The following is a 15502-nucleotide window of genomic DNA, read 5'->3' as shown; positions in this document are numbered from 1 at the left end:
CAAGGCAGGGAGACATGGCAGAGGGGCATCTCGGAGGAGAAACAGTTCATGGCAGGCAGAAGGTAGCAAAGCAAAGAACCTCAGCAGCGTTTTTTCTGCCCCTTGTATATTCTACCCAGGCCACCAGGATTAGGGAGGTGCCAAACCAATCAGTGGACTGATTTAGTAATCACACGGCCTTAATCCTAGTATGTGAATCAGTCACACAGACCAGATCCAGCCGCCTCTGAAAAAGCCCCAGCTATGACGATAGGAGGCTTTAGGGGGCCTCTAGATACAAGCCGTAACAAGTAACAAGGCTTCCTATCATGTTGCTGGACTTGTAGGAATGCCTCTCGTCCTTTCTGCATGCAAATTGGAGCCATGTTGAGGAACCACATGGACTTGTTTTCAGATGACAGCGGAGACCAAGCGGTCCTCTGCTGCAGTGCTAATAAGTATTTGCTAACCCCCCCCGCAGATAAGTTTGAGTCACTTTATGTTATAAACGAGCTAACACCCAGGCACCCTCTGTGTAGTTATAGTCTTAGATGGAGTGTAAACTCTTCTTTTCTCTTTCTTTTCTTTTCTTCTCTTTCTTTCTCTTTCTCTCTTTCTCTCTTTCTTTCTATTTTTGTGACAGGGTCTTAACTGTGTATTTCAGCCTGGTCTTGAACTCTCTATGTAGCCCAGGCTGGCCTCTAACTCACAGCAATTCTCCTGCCTCAGCCTCCCAAGTGCTGGGATTACAGGCACGTGCCACCACACCTGGCCCTTTATTCCTTTTGGTACCGGGGATTGAACTCAGGACCTTGGGCTTGCTAGGCAGACAGCAGCGCCACTGAGCCAAATCCCTGGCTCTTTATTCCTTTTGATTTATCTAAACACCTTATGTTTTTATGCTCAGTGTTCTTTATAGGGACAACAGAGAAAAAAATAAGGTATTTTGCATGACAGTGATGGCTTTTATTTAAAACATGCAACATTTATCTTTGCATAAGTATTTGCCTCTCTTCTGTAGAAGGACTGAGGGACTGAAGTCAGGTGGAGGGTAGACATGAAGTAGCAGTCTCTGCATTCAAGGGATTCAGTGTATCAAGGTTCAGACAGGTGTTAGGCAACTCCAGCATCTTAGACGTTGAGGGCTGTGCTGGAAGGAGGGAGTCAGTGCAGGCTGCAGGGAGATGCAGAAGAGTGTCACCAGGGAAGACTTCCTGGAGTGGGGGTTCCTCTGCTCTTCCTGCAGGGAGAGTTGGAGTTGGCTTAGCAGACGAAGGCCAAGGAAGCCTTGGTGAAGAATGAGATCAGCATGCCTTTTGTATGACTCGAGCAAAGGGTATATGTGGTAGAGTGGTATATGTGGTAGAGGGAAAATTAGAAGATGGAAACACAGGTTCTTTATGTTAAAATTAGGAGTTTGAGCCCGGTGTTCTGCTCAGGAGGCCAAGGTAAGATGGCAAATTCGGGCATCTCAGACAATTTAGCAATACCCTTTCTCAAAATAAAATTTATAAAAGGGCTGCCGGCATGGTGGTGCATACCTGTAATCTCAGCACTTTGGCGACTGAGGCAGGAGAGTCACTGTGAGTTTGAGGCCAGTCTCAAACTCCTGGACTACACAGCGAGATTTGTCTCAAAAACCAAAATGGGGGTGGTGGCTGGGAATGTGGGGATGGAGCTCAGTGGTAAAGTAGTTGCCTAATGTGCAAGATCTTGGGTTCAATCCTCAGTATTAAAAGGGTTTAAATCTCCTCTGTTATACAAGCTTGTTGCTATGTGATTTGGGTTCTTTTCTCTATTAAAGCAAGTTTTAAAATATTCATTTAATAATTGTTCTTTGAAAACTCTTAGGCTTTCCAAAGGATTTCCAAGTTTTGGGTACCAAACTGATCAAACGGATAGTTGTCCTTAGAGAGCCCACAGCTGCCTGAGGCTGCACCCAAAGGCGAGCACTGTTTTCCACATGTGTAGGATGTACCACTGCACAGAGTCAAAAATAGATGAAATAGATGAATATATTTGAGCCAGCTCTGTTTATTTTTAAATGTCTGGAAGGTTGGTCTTTTTATTTACTCTAGTTCATAGCCTTTTCTAAGAGACGGAGGCCAAATTGAATTTATCTGGGAACTGCCACATCTATAAATGCTACACAGAGTAATAAATGGGCCGTGGCTTCCAAGAATCAGTGACAGTGCACTTCAGTTCCTCATTTAGAGTTTGTGAAAATTATCCTTTGACAAACAAGATTGCAAAAACAGAAACCCTACTTGATGGATTCATCTTTTGACAAACATTTAAATGTTGTTTACACAAATGGCGCTGGAGGGAGAGAGGCTGGAGATGAATGAGCGGGGCGAGTGGGTGAATACAGATGCTGAGTGTTCCTGCCCTCAGAGGACGGAGAGGGGCCTGAGCTCTAATGGAAGTGTGTCCACCTAGGAGACACCGGCACTTGAAGAGGAGACCTCATCTCAGCCCTTAGTTAGCATCACTGGTGTTTGGGGTGTTGCTGGGCACACGTTTCTCTGTGGAAGGCTTGGAGGAGAGGCCTTGATGTGGTCCTCATGAGAGGCCCAGTTCTGTGTTAGCAGAGGAAAGAGAAGGGTTTGTGCCACCATAACAGAGGTGATCTTCAACCTGGGGTCACACTCTTGGGGGCTTATGAAATCATTTGAGTGAATGATGACTAGCATTAAAAAAAAATGAATTAGAAAGTGTAGGCAGGCATGGTGGTGTAAACCTGTAATCCTAGCTATTCAAGAGACTGAGGCAGGAGGATCGTTAAGTTTGAGGCCACCTGGGCAATTTGGGGGGATCTTGCCTCAAAATCAAAAAGAGGAAAAGGAGGGGAAAAAAATTAAAAAGAGGGCTGGGTTTGTGGGCCGGGTCTATCAGGAATGCTCATCCCTTCACGCATCTCCACTGGCCAGAATAGGACTTCCATGCTTCTCACCCAGAGAGGAATGCTGCTGCCCTGCGAGCACCTGGCCCCTCTCTCCGTCCTGCTGCATGATGCCCCCTACAGGAAGGAGATGAGCGGTTACTGAGGGGCGTAGTCAGGAGGAGCGTGACCCCAAGAGCCCCTGGGCGAGTAGATAGATTATTGCATTGAAGAGGACCAGCTTCAGGGTGTACCAGTCTGTATTCCCAGAGGAGAAGGCAAGGCTTTAGTAGGACGCCCCATTGGGACCTCAGGCCCAGGATCCATTCTCCCCACAGTCCACACAGAGCCTTGTACTTTGGAAGAACACGGGCTGCTGAGCCCTCAGGAGTTCCTGTTTTGTCCTCAGCTGTGACAGGATGATGCTCCCTATGCTGACTAGGCCCGGGCAGTTGGGGAGACAAGGGGAAAAGGCCAGAGTCCCATGCTCCATCTCTGCCCGCTTAGGTCTGGAGTTTGTATGTGGGCAGAAAAGAGCCATTTTGCACACCCAGGGGTGAGGTGAGGCATTCCCTTCTAAGTGGGACAGGCGTGGTAGGGCTAAGACGTGGGGAGTGGCTAGTCTTGCCCAGAGTGGAATGGAAACCAGTCAGTGACCTTCAGTTAAAATGGTCGGTCTGTGAGGGTCTTTTATTGCTACTGACATTATTCAGGTTTTATGGAAACTAAGACTTTTAGTTTGCTGCTGTTCTGGGTTGTTACAAAACCTGAAATGCATTTTTACTCCAAATGTGACTTTTTATGTCCTAATTCCATTTTACCAACCAGAAGATGGTGCTGTTGTGCTGGCAACCAATCTGCCTTTCCCAGTTCAAGTTAAACTTATCACCTATATGCTAATTCACACTCAGTAACAGGGTCCCCACTTTAGCGTTAGGATTCAGCAGCGTACCACTCCTGCAGCAGACGGGCAACCTGGAGCAGGGGCCAAACCTTCATAATCCAGAGCTAGAGAAGCCTGTTTGGGGCCTTTGTTCGTCTTTTGCCCAAGGCCACTTTTGTGCTGGGGTGAAAGGCACCTCTGAATCTTTAGACCAAGACCAAAAACTGCAGCCAAAGTGATGTTGATTGTATCTCCTTTTTCCCATGGCTTCCTGCAGCTGAGTTGCTGTTTTAATATCTTGTTAGTGCAGTCAGGGTCTCCTTTGCGGCCTCTTGGTTCCCAGTGCTCTTGCGGATGTAGGGTTAGCTTTAGAGAAGATTCAGAAGTAATAGGAGGGTGCTGTAGACACAGACACGTTTGCTGTCAGGTAAGGTTGGACTCATTAGCTCTATGGATTTGTTCTCAGACTCAGCTTGGGAAGCTAGTGTGGGCTGGGGTTAAAAGGACAGTCAGTTCTCATTGTACCTGTGGATTCACCTGCTTGGTAAACGTTTTGTAACCTCAGGTCACTAGTCACAGTGCCTTCATGGTCATCCCCAGGCACACTCAGAGTGGGGGAAGTTTGAGTTGTCCAGTGTACACATCCCTGCTGAGGCTGGACCACACAACGCTCTCCCTTATTTGAGCTCTCAGACTGTAAACAAGTGTTATTTTCCCTGTCTAATTAGTGCCACGTTTTTTGATTTTTTTCATGCTTCTTATTGGTGACTTTGCTGCTTAAAATGACCCCACAAGTGCTGCTTAAAGCTCCTCAATGAGAGAAGGCCGTGGTGAGTCTTAGGAGAAGATAGTGTGTTTGATAAGCTCAGGCCTCCTTATGGTGCTGTTGGCTGTGAGCTCCGTGTTAATGGATCAGTGATATTTATTAAATAAACTTGTCTTTTAACAAGGGATACACATACAACAAGGTTACATATTGATTGATTGATTGATTGACAAGTGTGACCAGAGGCTTATGGGGCCTAACCCTGGATTCTTCCAGGAGCACTGGTTTTATGTGCAGTTCTTTATTCTCAGAGATTTGAAGACCATAACTACAGCAAGACTTGACTATTTGCTGCTTTTTGGCTTCCTTTCTCCTTCAGGATATGCAACCCAAATTCCTTAAGGAGAAGAATTTCGGATGTGTAGGGTTTTGGGGGTTTGTGTGTTCATTTGTTTTTCCTGTGCCGGGGACCAAGCCCCCCAGGCCTTGTACATACTGGGCAAGCGCTCTACCATTGAGCAAGCATCTTAATTCTTTCTTTGTTTTTAAAAGAAAAGTACCTGTGGTGGAGCTTCAGGAGCTGTTCCGGTTCTTGTCTTGTAGCAAAAATGGGCTCCCTGCAGGGCTGCGCAGCCTCTCCTGGCCCAGTGGGAGCTCTTCCTTTAATCCTCCACCGAGCCCATTCACGGCTCCAAGTGCTGGTTAATTAGGTGAGTGGAGACATAGGATGCAGCTGTTGAACCCAGCTTTAATTGAAAAGGATGTTCTCTGAATTTCTACTTTTTCTCGATACCTTATTCTACAGATGCATCTTCTTTTCGTGAATTTCCACTTTTACTTTTGCTTTGTGTAATGAGGGTTGAGAGAGTCGCAGGTGTGTGTTTTACTTTGCCAGCCTTTTTATTTCAGCTGCATTTTGACTTTGTACCTTGCCCCCTTTGGAGATGGGAGAAGAGTAAAAAGCAGTGGCCTGGTCATTTAACATGTTCACAACAAGGCTGTAATTCATATGTCTTGCTGCCGGGTGGCTCTGAAACACCAGTGGTACGTGCATGACTGTCCCACTGGGCGGCACAGAACAGTCTCATTGGGTAAAACAATCCACCCATTGGGACGGTCATGCATGTTCCACCAGTGGTTCAAGCTGGCAGGAACATGTTAATCTTTTGACAGGCACTTAGAAAAAGCAATATGCAACAAATTTGGTTGAAATCAAAGTAAGAATACTCAATACCCTGTTATGAAATCTTTTGTTTCATTTCTGTACATATAAGAGATACAGTACAGTCCTTAGTGGAGCTTTTCACTAAGGAAACGTTGCTTTTTGGTCTGTTGAGCTAATCACGTCCTTGGATTCTCTGTGAGTGGCTCTGTCTTGTCTTCGTCATGCAGGTTCTGTGCTAAGAGGCCCCTTTGCAGGTGCCATGAACATGATGGATGTGCTGAGCGGGACTGTTCTGCACCCTAGCAGATCACCTAGGCTGCCCACCACTGTCTGCACTGCACAGGCACCACTTGTTTGTTGACTCCTTAGAATGCACTTCATGCACCCTGCCTAACTTGTTCTGAGAATGACCGAGTGCCCCCATGGCATCGCACAGGGGTTGTCTGTTTTGCACCCGCTCCATCAGTGGAACTACATGAGCAATGAGTGCTGGAAACCGGTGGGTCTTGGGCAGCTTCAAACCTGCCTTCCTGGGTTTGCCCGACACACCCTTATCTTTCAGGCAGGAGGGGTCATCTGTCTGTGTTCTCAGCACATGGCCTCTGTCCTTTGGTGCCCTCACCTCCTCCTCTGTGGAGGTCATGTTTAGTGAGATTGGCATAAAGGAGCCTGGATGTTTTTCTCAGAGTCTTCAAACAGAAATTCTGTCACAAGATTATCTGTAAGTATTCTAGGTAACTTCAGATAAGCCAAACAATTAAACATCCTTCCCTGTTTTTTTAAATTAACTTTGATTATAGACTAAATCCGTCTACTTTCTCATGAAATTAGACCCCCTCCCTCCCCATCATAATTGGGCAGTAGTGTTTAGAGGAGTTTCTTTTGATACACAAATGAAGTAAGAATGTCGTTTTACATATGCAGTACTATCATGATGTCTGGTAACAGACTTCAGGGATCCGAACAAGGGGAGACACATGTGAAAACCAGAGGCCATCTGGATCTGAGCGCTGCTTGACGGCTCTACTGTCATGATGTTAACAACCCAGAGAATCTTGGACAAGCAGTTGATAACTCAGTTTTAATATTATTTCAGAGACATTTCAACTGAATACTCTTTGGGGTATTATATATAAGTGGAGGGAAAATATATTCAGTAAAGTATTTTAAGTAAATTGAAAGAGTTTCCTCTAAATTTTCATTGGATTTCTAATTTTAGTTAAGGGAATCTTTTTCCTCCTTGTCCTTCTCCGTGTGAAATGCTTGCAAGCCCTGAAAGGTGATGATGTTAGAGCTTGATCTTTGTCTTCTTATATTGATAGTGGAATAGTCTTAATGCTGCAGTTTAGCAGGTGCAGTGAACAGCTGCCCCTAGGAGTAAAGATCTTTTTCATAATTCATGTTTAGACAGGGAAGTGTACCTGGTAATGAATCTCGATTATCTGAACAGCCAGTGATGGACCAAGGGCATGATAAGATACTGGTCTGGCCTCAGGCCAGGGCTCTCTTCTAAGAGCATACTGATGAAGAAAAACAAAACAAAACAATTCATAACTGGGTAGTTGCCTTGGAAAAACAATGCATGCAGCGTTTTAAGTGTCTTAGGTTAAGAAAAATGAGAATTTTTAACTGGACCTACATATTAATATCAACTGCTTGGGTTGTTTGGGGATTCCCCTGTTCCCCAAGAGTTCATCTCCCTAGTCCTTTGGGGATGCAGAGGGGCCCATGAGTTGTTTTCTTCATAAGGTTGGCAGCTCTATCTTTGACTTTTAAACGTCCTCTCATTGCATGTTTTATATAAATGTTCAGCCTTCCCTGCATCCAATCTCTTTCTACATATGTACAGTATTAATTTTAGGTCAGTGGGAGGATGGATTTTGTGTGCAGAGAAATGGGGCAGAAAGTGGAGATCGTTCTAATTTATGCCTGATCCCCACCCTAGTTTCTGATTTTATTGCACTGCATTAGAGAATGTGGTTAAAATAGTTCGTGGTATTTGTTGAATCTTTCTTTATGACTTAGTTTTTATAAATATTCCAAGTATGTTTAAAAATGTATTTTTTTAGTTGGTAAGTTTAGAGTTCTGTGTCTAGCGTGTCGCACTTGTAAAAATGTGGTTCCAGTTCTCTAGATATTTACTGATTATTTTTGTTTGCTTGTTCTATGAGTTTGTAATTATGATGCATATTTTTAACTTGTACTATGGTTATGCAATTACTGGTTTTTCCTTGTAATTTTGTCATTTTGCTTTGCATAGTTCAATGCTGTTGTTCTAATTAGTGGTTTGTTGTTTTATTTTTTTGTCTTGAACTCATTTTTGTCTGATATAACTTAATTATATGGAGGTTTTCCTTTTTTGGTTAGTTAATATTTGCCCAGTGCGTCTCCATCCTTTACTTCCAGCCTTTGTGAGTTGCTGCAGAGGAGTCTGGTGAGTAGCATAGGGTGCAGACTGACTTTCCTCCAATCTGCATGAGAATGTCTGTATTTTAAATGGTGACTTTTGTTTCTTTTTTCTTAACATCCAGTGCTGGAGCAGTGTTAGGGGACCAGCAGGCCCACTTGATGCCCTTAAGCCTGACTTTTGTCCCTCTCTCATTTAGGACACCTGAGCTCGGACACGCAGCTCCATTTCTAGAGGTGGGACCCTCTGCATCCCCCACTTACAGCCCGGCTCTCTTCAGTTCTGGATGTGGTGCGCACGTCTGTGGCTCAGTATCTTTCTGCAGTATTAACATTTGGGTTTTTCTTGCTTTTACTTGCTGCTGGCCTCTCTTTACCTTTGACTTACTCCTTTGTAATATTTAACAAGTGTGGCAAGTGGAAAACACAAATGTCTGTGGGTGTGAACTCATCTTCAGCAATCCAGTGTGCTTGTTGCTGATTGTGACTGTGCAGGTCTGTGTGCGTCTAACATCTGCCAGGCTGGAGGACTGGGTGCCAGCAGGGGTGGGGGTGGAGTAACTGCACCTGGTAACATTTTGGGGGAGCAACTCTGATTTGCCCCAGAGAACAGCTGAAAGAGCTTGAGGGTGGAAATGTCTTTGCTCCTCTGTGGGTTCAATTCCTGGTCCCCTGAATTTGAAGGTTCCAAGGGAGCCAGGTGTTCTGGTTACCAGGACTTGGGCCTCATTTTAATGACTCTTGATGTGGGGTGGGGGACTTATTTCGTTGTCTGTCAAGTGCTCTATTTTACCTTGTTTTTCATATGAAAAAGAAAAGGAAATGTTTAAGTTTGCCAAAATGGGTATTATAGCAGCTCTTTTTTCTCTCTCTCTTTCCAGTGCTGAGGGGTAAACCCAAGGCCTCTCACACAACACTAGGCAAGCATTCTACCACTGAGCTACATTCAGTGCCCTTTTTTTATTTTGAGAGTCTCACTGAGTTGCCCAGACCTGCCTCAAACTTGTAATTCTCCTGCCTCAGCCTCCCACGTAGCTGGGATTATAAGTGTACACCACCACACCCGCTATCGAGCTCTTTCGCCCAGCTTAAAAGTGGTGGAAGTTCTGTTCTGAAAAACCCTTAAGCTTAGTTAAGTCATTTGGGGCACTGGCCCAGAATATCAAAGCGGGAGGCATTGAGGAATCACCAGGGAGGATTCTTTCTGTATTTGGAAGGATATTTGGCCAGGTGTTTAGTGATTCACACTCCCTTACCTGACCTCTGTCACAGGATTGTTCAGAATTTCTTACTGCTGCTTTGCCCTAACCATTTTATTTAAAAGTAACTCTTACCTCCCCAGCCCCTTCTCTGCTCTCTTGTTCTGCAGAGTACTGACTGATTTTTCTTTTGCCTGCACTGCTGCCCCCACTAGTGTCTTATTTCCCTTCATAGCATCCGAGGTCCATGGGCCTTTCCCAGTGCCTAGAGTAGTCCCTGAGGCATCTGAGGCTGGCACACTTGAGGTGCTCGGATGTTTATTGAATGAGTGCATTGGTGCCGGGCACGAGGGCGGGTGCTGGTGGTACAGGGGGGACCGGATGGGGTGCTCACCTCATGGAGTTTGCAGTCTAGGGGAGAAACAAGTGTCCAATAAAGCATGAGCAGTGCCGTGAGAAAGGGCCAACATTGACCTACTCTAGGGAGTCAGGAGAGGCTGGCTCCTCTAGGGAAGAGAATGTTACACTAAGCAGTGAGAGAGAGTGGGAATGAGCTTTGTGATGGTGGTGGAGTGCTCCGGAAAGGTGGCGCGCTGTTCCCAAAGGCTCGGAGACTGGAGGGAGCCAGGCCAGCGTGTTCAGGGAGGACACCCAGGGCAGCTGTAGTACAGGAGCTGCGGGGAAGGGGTGCTTGAGATGCCGGGGAAACTGGCAGGGTGGTGGCTAGCAGGAGTTTGTGATCAGTGTGTTTGAAGGGGGGAGCACATTTTAGGGGGATTAATGGCAGTGTGTTTTTTACTGTAATGAATTTTAAAGTTTTTTAACATTCACCTTAATTTTTGGTCCTACTTCATATAATGAATACAAGATTTTACAGACCATCCAACATGGAATTATAATGACTGATGGAGGAATCCTTTGGAGACAGCCTACAGTGGTTCCCTTATAGCAAGTTTGAGAGGTCAGAGCATACCTCAGATAGAAGGAATATGTGGCCAGGCATGGTGCACACCTGTAAATCCTAGCTACTTGGGAAGCTGAGGCAGGATTGCAAATTTGACCCCAGGCTGGGCAACTTAATGAGAACCTTTCTCAGAATAAAATAATAATAATAATAAAAGAGGGCAGGGAGCTAGGCATGATGGTGCACAGTTGTAATACTTTGGAGGCTGAGGCGGGAGGATTACAAATTCCAGCTCACCCTGTGAAACTTAGCAACTTAGGAAGACCTTGTTTCAAAATGAAAAATGAAAAAAAGTTGGGTATATAGCTCAGTGCAAAGGTCCTGGGTTCAATCCCCAGTACTGGTTTAAAAAAAAAAAAAAAATATATATATATATATATATTTATATAATTTAGCAGATTTTGATTTTTTAATTTTAATAATATTCTTTCTTGCTGAAGTTTTAAAAGTATTTTTAAATGCTTCTTAGTAAGATTAAAAAACAAAAACCAAAACCTTTAAAGACCTACAAGAGGGCCGGGGATTTAGCTTAGTGGTTCCACCACCTGCCTTGCAAGCGCAAGGACCTGAGTTCGATCCCCAGTACCAAAATAAATAAATAAATAAAATAAAAACCTACAAGATGAGTGAGGTTTTGCTTCTTTCTGGCCTTGCTTTTTTTTCTTTTCTTTTCTCACTTCTTTTCCTTTCCCTCCTTCCCTCTCTCCTTCCTTCCCTTTCTTTTCTTTCTCCCCTTTCTTTCTTTCTCTGTTTCTTTTCTCTCTCTCTCTCTGTCTGTCTGTCTGTCTGTCCGTCCTGGGCATCACTCTGAGAGCCTTGCCCTTGCTAGGCAGACACTGTACCACTGAGCCGCACCTATCTGTCCCCATGAGTGCTCTTATTTCAGGTTTTGCCTGGCAAGTTAAGTTCTATAGAAGGATAAACAGATCCACCAGCAGCAGTAAGGCCAAGAGGAAAGAGCAGGCAGTTTGGGGATCCTGTAGGTCCCCTTTGATTCATCGGACTTACCGTGGTTTTCTGAGCCAAGGTTTCTTCGTGTGTAAGAAGGGAAGTGTCAGGAAGCAGAAACAGTACCCTGTGTATAACGTGTGTAAGGAGCTAGTGCCCGTCATCACAGAGGCCCCGTTCACACTGGCTTCTGTAGACCAGGCCTCACGGCACGCATCTGAGGCAGGGGTCTGCTGGTCACTGGTTAGCACTTAGCAGAGCCCTGGCTCTCGGGGAGTACTCAGCTGCCCGATAGTTCTCACCTCCATGCTGGAAAAGCCTTTGTCATGCTGGGTTTTGGATATAAGTAGTGGCTTTTTAAGCTTGTCTTTGAGAATAAGAAGGGAAACCACTTACTTTTAGATCCAGAAGACTTTTTAGAATCATTTATAATGTACTTTTTAGCCACATTTAGTCTTTTAGGCACAGGGATCTCTACTTGAATCTGCTAAATCTCATAATTCAGGAGGCAGAAGAAAACCGAAGATATTTTTGGCCCATATTTTTGGCTCTATTTTCTCTCATATTTTTGTCATGATTTCAGCTGGTTGATTCATGCTTACATTATGTGTTATGGATTGTTTATTAACTACCCTTGCTGGGCAGTATAGAAATTCATGTGCTGCTTGAATGCTTTACAAGTCTTTTTTTTCCAGTGTTGGCGATCAAAGCTGGGCCTCATGCATGTTACCACCAGCTATACTCCTAGTCCATTTTTTTTTTCTTAATGAATTATCACATAGGATGTGGTTTGAGGCTTCTCGGAGTGGGAGTAAGTCTGTGATAATCTGTCTAGACTCTCTTTCCCTGCCCTCAGTGGATAGACACATTCATTTCTGACCAGGGTATGAACTTTCTGTGCAGCAGGCCTGTCTATCACATCCTTGACCTTTAAAAGATACGGGACCTTGGATTTAGGAGTCTTCATCATGGCACAGAGATAATCTGAGGTAGTAGTTGAGCTAACTGTGAATTTTTAATTTAAATTTTTAACTGAAGGAAGACTGATGTATAATATAAAAGAAACACTTGCATAGAATGGAGATAATAGAAAAATAGGAACTTATGATCTTCTTTTATTGTGTTCACAGGACTCCTAAAGGGGAAATGATCCAGAAACTACCTTTATTGAGCAGTAACCATTTTTGAGAGTCATTCAGAACTTTTGATATTGGTGAATGTCATAAAAATGTTGGTGAATATTTTTTTCTCTGTGGTTCAGTTCTTTTCTGAAAAGCAAATGTGCCTCAGATACATGTTCTGCTGTTTTGATAGATACCTTTTATTTTTTTGCCTTTCCTCCTTTCTTTCTAGGATAGCACAAGTAAGAATAAACTTAACCATGTGGTGGATTTGTCTGCATGGCCAGGCATGATGACACAAGGCTTTAATCCCAACACTCTGGGAGGCTGAGGCAGGACGATGCCAAGTTCCAGCCCAGCCTTTGGCAACTTGGTGCCTTAGAGAGACCCTGTCTCAAAAAATAGAAAGAGGGCTGAGGATGTAGCTCAGTAGAAGGCCCTGGGTTTAATCTCCAATACCACAAACAAAACAAAATGTCACAGACGTGGTGGTGACTGGCAGGCCTGCTGTCTGTGTTCCCTGACCTTGTCTGGTGGAGGGCTGGTGGGTACAGACCTGGACTTAGTTCCCAGAGCCATGGGATGAACTTTGGGAAAAGAGAATGATAGATTAAGAACCCATCTGTGCCGAATGTTCAGGTTTCCTTGTTTGTTTTTGTTTTGCTGTTTGTTTGTTTGTGACAGGGTCTCATTCTCTATATAGTTCGGCTGGCATTGAACTCACTGTGTAACCCAGGCTGACCTAGAACTCATGGCTGTCCTCCTGCCTCAGCCTCCCAAGTTCTGGGATTACAGGCATATGCTGCCATACCCAGCTGGTTGGCTTTTTAAGACCGGGTCTTACCGTGTATTCTTGGCTGGCCTTGAACTTGCTCTGGGGCGCAGGCTGCCCTTGAACTATCTATCCTCTTCCCTCAGCCTTCTAAATGCTGGTATTACAGGTGTGTATCACTGCACCTAGTAATTATTTTTTAAGTGTTTTCTTTCCCTTTGAGTCTGATTTATTTTTCTTCTTTTTAAGTCATAAAGATTTAATAACTGTGTTATTGTGGTGCTGGAGATTGAGGCTAAACATGTGCTCTACCACTGCAGTCCCCAGATGGTCTTTTTTCTTTATTTGTAGCCTTTGAGAGGTTTTGGATAAAGGCCTATATAATTTATGATTCTATATAGGCACTTAATTACCCCTAAGTACATAAGTAGGTAGCTTTCCCTCCCTTCTTTCCCGGCCCCCACCCTAGAATTTTTTGTTTTGCTTTGGTTGGTTGGTTGGTTGGTTGGTTGTTGGTGTGAGATACGATCTCACTGTGCAGTCCAGGCTGGCCTTGAACCCACTTTGTAGCCTATGCTGGCCTCCCGTAGAATTTGTGGAAATGATAGAGAAATTCAGGACTGGATAAGTTAGGTATATTGTGTATGTATTGATGGAAAGAGCTACCCTGAATGGCATTTTACAGTGTAGGAGATTCTGCAGTTCTTAGCTTTCCTAAGGGTTAGTTTCAGTTTGTTTAGTGAAATTGTTACCCTGGGCTTTTGCAAGTGACCTTGACCTTTTCCTTTTTCCCACAAGTGATCACCCTCCCCTGCACCCTGCTGTTGGTCCTGCCCTCTGAGAGGAGCCTCTGGCTGCAGAAGATGCTAGACATACCTTGGCAGCAGAGTAAATCAGTCACTGTTTGGTGTGTTGAGAATCTTTCTGCACAGGAACATTTCCACCAATTTTTTTTTCTTTGCCCCTGTCAACAATTTATTGGTCCACCCTCAGGTCACAGCTACCCTGGGGACTCACCACCTCCACCCCAAGAAGGTCAAAACAAAGGTTCTCAGCCCAGGGCAGAAGGCTGACCTGGGCACACCAGGGGAGGGATCAGCGACTCCCAGGCTGCAGGAAGTCCACTGAGCTGCCATGAAGGCACAGGATCCCCAAACCCAAGTTGCACTGGTTGGCAGAGAACACAGTTCCAGATGTCTCCTCACAATCGTGTCATCCTTGTACACCATGGGCAGACAGGGTGGCCGTGCTAGTTCTGTCTCACAAAGCACATTTACAGAGATGGACACTGAGGCAGGGTGACCAGGGGTGAGCTCCAGGGCTACTACAGCGCTTTTCAGTTACATGTTGGCTCGTTCCCGTTGCAGTCATGAATTATAGGCATCTATGTAGCGATCCATACTCATGGTGATCCATTTCTGTTCCGAATTGTCCAGGGACCCCCCCGGCTTCCCAACACTTGTCAGTCATCCTCTGTGGGCACACGCGGAACCTGGGCCGCGATGCCCACCCCCCGGGGTTACTCTCTCCACCTCACCCCCATTCCCGTGCATGTAGTAACTGCAGTACCTCCTGCACCGTTGGCCACGGCAGTATGCACTTTCACTTACTCCATGATGAGCCCTGGGACCAGTGTCCCGCCGCCAGAGCCCCCAGAATCCGAAACGAAGCCACCCTCCATTTCTCAGTTAAGTCATTCCGGCCTCGGCCCCCCGGCCTGGAACCCGCAGCCATCCGAAGCTGAGCTCCTGGAGCACCATGGGAAGTGTAGTCTGGGATACAACTCCCACAAGGCCGCACGCGCCACACCACAGCTGCGCAGCAGGCCTGGCCGCAGCGCGTACCTGGGAAACAGTCCGGAGTTTAACACCGGCAAGGCAGCCTCTACCAATTGTTTTTGCCATTGTTTTGTTGGGATGTTTTTATTTGCTCTGGGTGAAGATTTAGAACTCTTCCCCGAAGGAAAACTGTTAGGAATGTTTTAGCATAAATTGATTCTTCAACTTCAAGTCAAGGCATTTATTCCTTCAAGAACAGAAAAATAGGGCTGGGGACATAGCTCCGCGGTAGAGTACATGCCTCACGTGTGAGTCCCTGCACTGCAGAAAGAAAAATATGTACAAACATCTCTCAGAGTTGGGAAATACACTTATTTATGTGAAACTGGAAGTACATTTATTTATATGAAATATGTTTGTACCCAAAGGAGTAGCTTGTGTATGATGTTTTGCTTCAGCTACAGTAATCTCTGTAATCCGTTCTAATACATTTTGCCCTAAATTTTGCCCGTTCTAATACATTTTGCACTTGTGTGTTACAGCTAATACTACAAATAAAAATGTTCTCCGTACCCCTGATGAAAGGCCTCAGTGGCCACCCCGTGCAGGACCCCTCCTGGAAATGCAGGAGCTATCCTTC

The 15502-nt window shown here is 45.1% G+C and overlaps 1 protein-coding gene across 12 annotated transcripts in view; it reads left to right on the top strand.

Annotated features, from left to right (window-relative positions):
* Parn (poly(A)-specific ribonuclease) overlaps nucleotides 1–15502 on the top strand; it is a 169154-nt gene that overhangs the window by 95847 nt on the left and 57805 nt on the right. The window contains exons 22-23 of one of the 12 annotated variants that reach the window (XM_087209156.1): nucleotides 8281–8317; nucleotides 12322–12432. The exons of 10 other annotated variants lie outside the window; for them this stretch is intronic. In XM_087209156.1, the coding sequence (XP_087065282.1) occupies nucleotides 8281–8315 (35 nt within the window). In that variant the 3' untranslated portion in view covers nucleotides 8316–8317; nucleotides 12322–12432. Of the gene's footprint in view, nucleotides 1–8280; nucleotides 8318–12321; nucleotides 12433–15502 lie in introns of those variants that run through there. One more of the 12 variants, XM_021237245.2, reaches the window with a different exon arrangement.

This window comes from Heterocephalus glaber, unplaced genomic scaffold (assembly GCF_053883595.1).
Source record: "Heterocephalus glaber isolate CG9 unplaced genomic scaffold, H.glaber_assembly_v1.0 deba00000943, whole genome shotgun sequence".
Classification (NCBI taxonomy): Eukaryota; Metazoa; Chordata; class Mammalia; order Rodentia; family Bathyergidae; genus Heterocephalus; species Heterocephalus glaber.
This window is presented reverse-complemented; position numbering and strand designations above follow the sequence as displayed.